We start from the raw sequence: 604 nt of genomic DNA, 5'->3' as shown, positions 1-604 counted from the left end.
CAGGCAGAAGCACCTCCCGGTCTCGTCATCACAGGGCATGTCCTGTCGTGTTCCCAGCGCGTTGCAGGTGCATCCTGAAATGGGGAGGATTTTCTCGTATTAAAAAGGGCTGCAGAGCGCCAGCCTGGCTTCCCACAAGAAGGACCTTGCAGCCACCCAAAGACAAGCTCTCCTGTCTCCCCCTTCATACCCGAGCTGGGCACAAGGGACTTGCATCCCTGTCCCAACACCACGCTGTCCCCCCACGTGCTGCAGCAGGACCCAGCAGCCCGAGAGGCCTCCACATCCCTTCAGCCCAGCCGCACACTGACCCGGGGCACGGCTGCCCTCTCCTGTGCACACCCCGCACCCCTGCGGCATCGCCCCCGGCGTCCCGAGCCCGGAACAGGTCACCACCCGAGCAAGGAGGTGTGATAAGCCAAGGGAAACCCCCCATCAAAGCTGTCTGGGAAGCAGGTCCCTTTCAGAGCCCCCGAGGACGCTGAGTGCAGCGCTGGGGTGGGAGCACTGCGGGTGTCTCAGGGCGTACTCACTGCGGCACCCCGAGGGGTTGGCGTTGGCCAGCTGGGCAAACCCCGGCTTGCAGAGGTGGCAGCGGTCCCCC

General features: G+C 64.9%; 1 protein-coding gene across 1 annotated transcript in view; it reads right to left on the bottom strand.

Moving 5' to 3' along the window:
• Positions 1-604, bottom strand: part of LAMB3 (laminin, beta 3) — a gene marked incomplete at its 3' end in the record, with an annotated part of 13,463 nt that overhangs the window by 1,615 nt on the left and 11,244 nt on the right. Inside the window, exons 11-12 of the mRNA XM_009871126.1 lie at positions 534-604; positions 5-74 (exon numbers count right to left, since the gene is read on the bottom strand). The exon at positions 534-604 is cut by the window's right edge and continues 33 nt beyond it. Coding sequence (XP_009869428.1) covers positions 5-74; positions 534-604 — 141 coding nt within the window. The remainder of the gene's footprint in view (positions 1-4; positions 75-533) is intronic.

Source organism: Apaloderma vittatum, unplaced genomic scaffold, assembly GCF_000703405.1.
Source record: "Apaloderma vittatum isolate BGI_N311 unplaced genomic scaffold, ASM70340v1 scaffold23270, whole genome shotgun sequence".
Taxonomy (NCBI): Eukaryota; Metazoa; Chordata; class Aves; order Trogoniformes; family Trogonidae; genus Apaloderma; species Apaloderma vittatum.
This window is presented reverse-complemented; position numbering and strand designations above follow the sequence as displayed.